The sequence below is a fragment of the Clytia hemisphaerica genome, unplaced genomic scaffold, assembly GCF_902728285.1.
Source record: "Clytia hemisphaerica strain Z4C2 unplaced genomic scaffold, Clytia hemisphaerica genome assembly, whole genome shotgun sequence".
NCBI classification, from domain to species: Eukaryota; Metazoa; Cnidaria; class Hydrozoa; order Leptothecata; family Clytiidae; genus Clytia; species Clytia hemisphaerica.
In genome coordinates, this window is record NW_027104545.1 from 121,084 (window position 1) to 122,037 (window position 954).

Sequence of the window (954 nt, forward strand, 5' to 3'; positions counted from 1 at the left end):
GTAATGGGTAATCAGGACCACTGCGCGCTAGACTGTGAAATGGCCTATTGGACAAAAGTACTTCCTCTGGGGGTTTACAAAAAGAACGACAAATTTCATAAAGAACGACATATTTCGCCGTCCACAACCCCGACCGAAAGTGACAGTACCAACCCCCAATTACGCATGCGTGTTACAATGCAGGATTCTTAAGAGGAACAGACTGTTGGACTGGTCTCAAATGTTTAGATTCAACCCACCTAACATTTGGTAGCAGAGGGTTTTCAGGAAAGACCAGTTGAAGAATTGATTGAGAAGGCTACTTGGCAAGGAGAGAAGGCTACTTGGCAACTAGTTTTCACCGTTCTACGGGCAGATCGTTAGCAAAATATGGGTCGGTCGGTCGGTCGGTAAAATAAAAATAAATTTTTCGTTTATCAGGGTCGTTAAAGTACCGAAAATGTTTTCCAAAAAATATCTGGTTCAAAAATTCACTTTTTTTATCTTCGATGAAAATCTTAGTGTATGGAATGCTTGATTTTCTAAATTTTTCAATTTCTTGAATTAATTTTCAGCTTTACCTTTATTCAAATCCTCTCGTTGATACGATTGTTTTGAGCTATATATGAAAGTTAAGGAATAACGGGAAGCGGTGTGCGTCACGCAAAATATATTTGGGACATGCCTTGTTTCACCCGAGACTCGTCTTGTTTTCGTTACTGATGGACGCCAGAGAATATTATCTAGCGCTATCAGTAAGAGTTAAAAAGCTGATAATGTGCAGGGAACGAGGTTGGGCCAGATATAGCTTGGTCCAGGGTATATAAAATAAAGGTCAGTGGGCGCATGCCCAAGCGACCTTCAAAAACTTCTCTAAGAAAAGTTATGAAAAGTCATGAAAAGTCATGAAAAGTCACTTTGATCACAAACAAAACAGCGAGCACTAACGGCGCGAGCTTAGACAAATTTCCCTTA

At 40.1% G+C, this 954-nt stretch overlaps 1 protein-coding gene across 1 annotated transcript in view; it reads left to right on the top strand.

Annotated features, from left to right (window-relative positions):
* Positions 1 to 583, top strand: part of LOC136822675 (uncharacterized) — a 4,333-nt gene extending 3,750 nt beyond the window's left edge. The window contains exon 6 of the mRNA XM_067078967.1: positions 555 to 583. Within this exon, the coding sequence (XP_066935068.1) occupies positions 555 to 583 (29 nt within the window). The remainder of the gene's footprint in view (positions 1 to 554) is intronic.
* Positions 584 to 954: the final 371 nt, after the last annotated feature.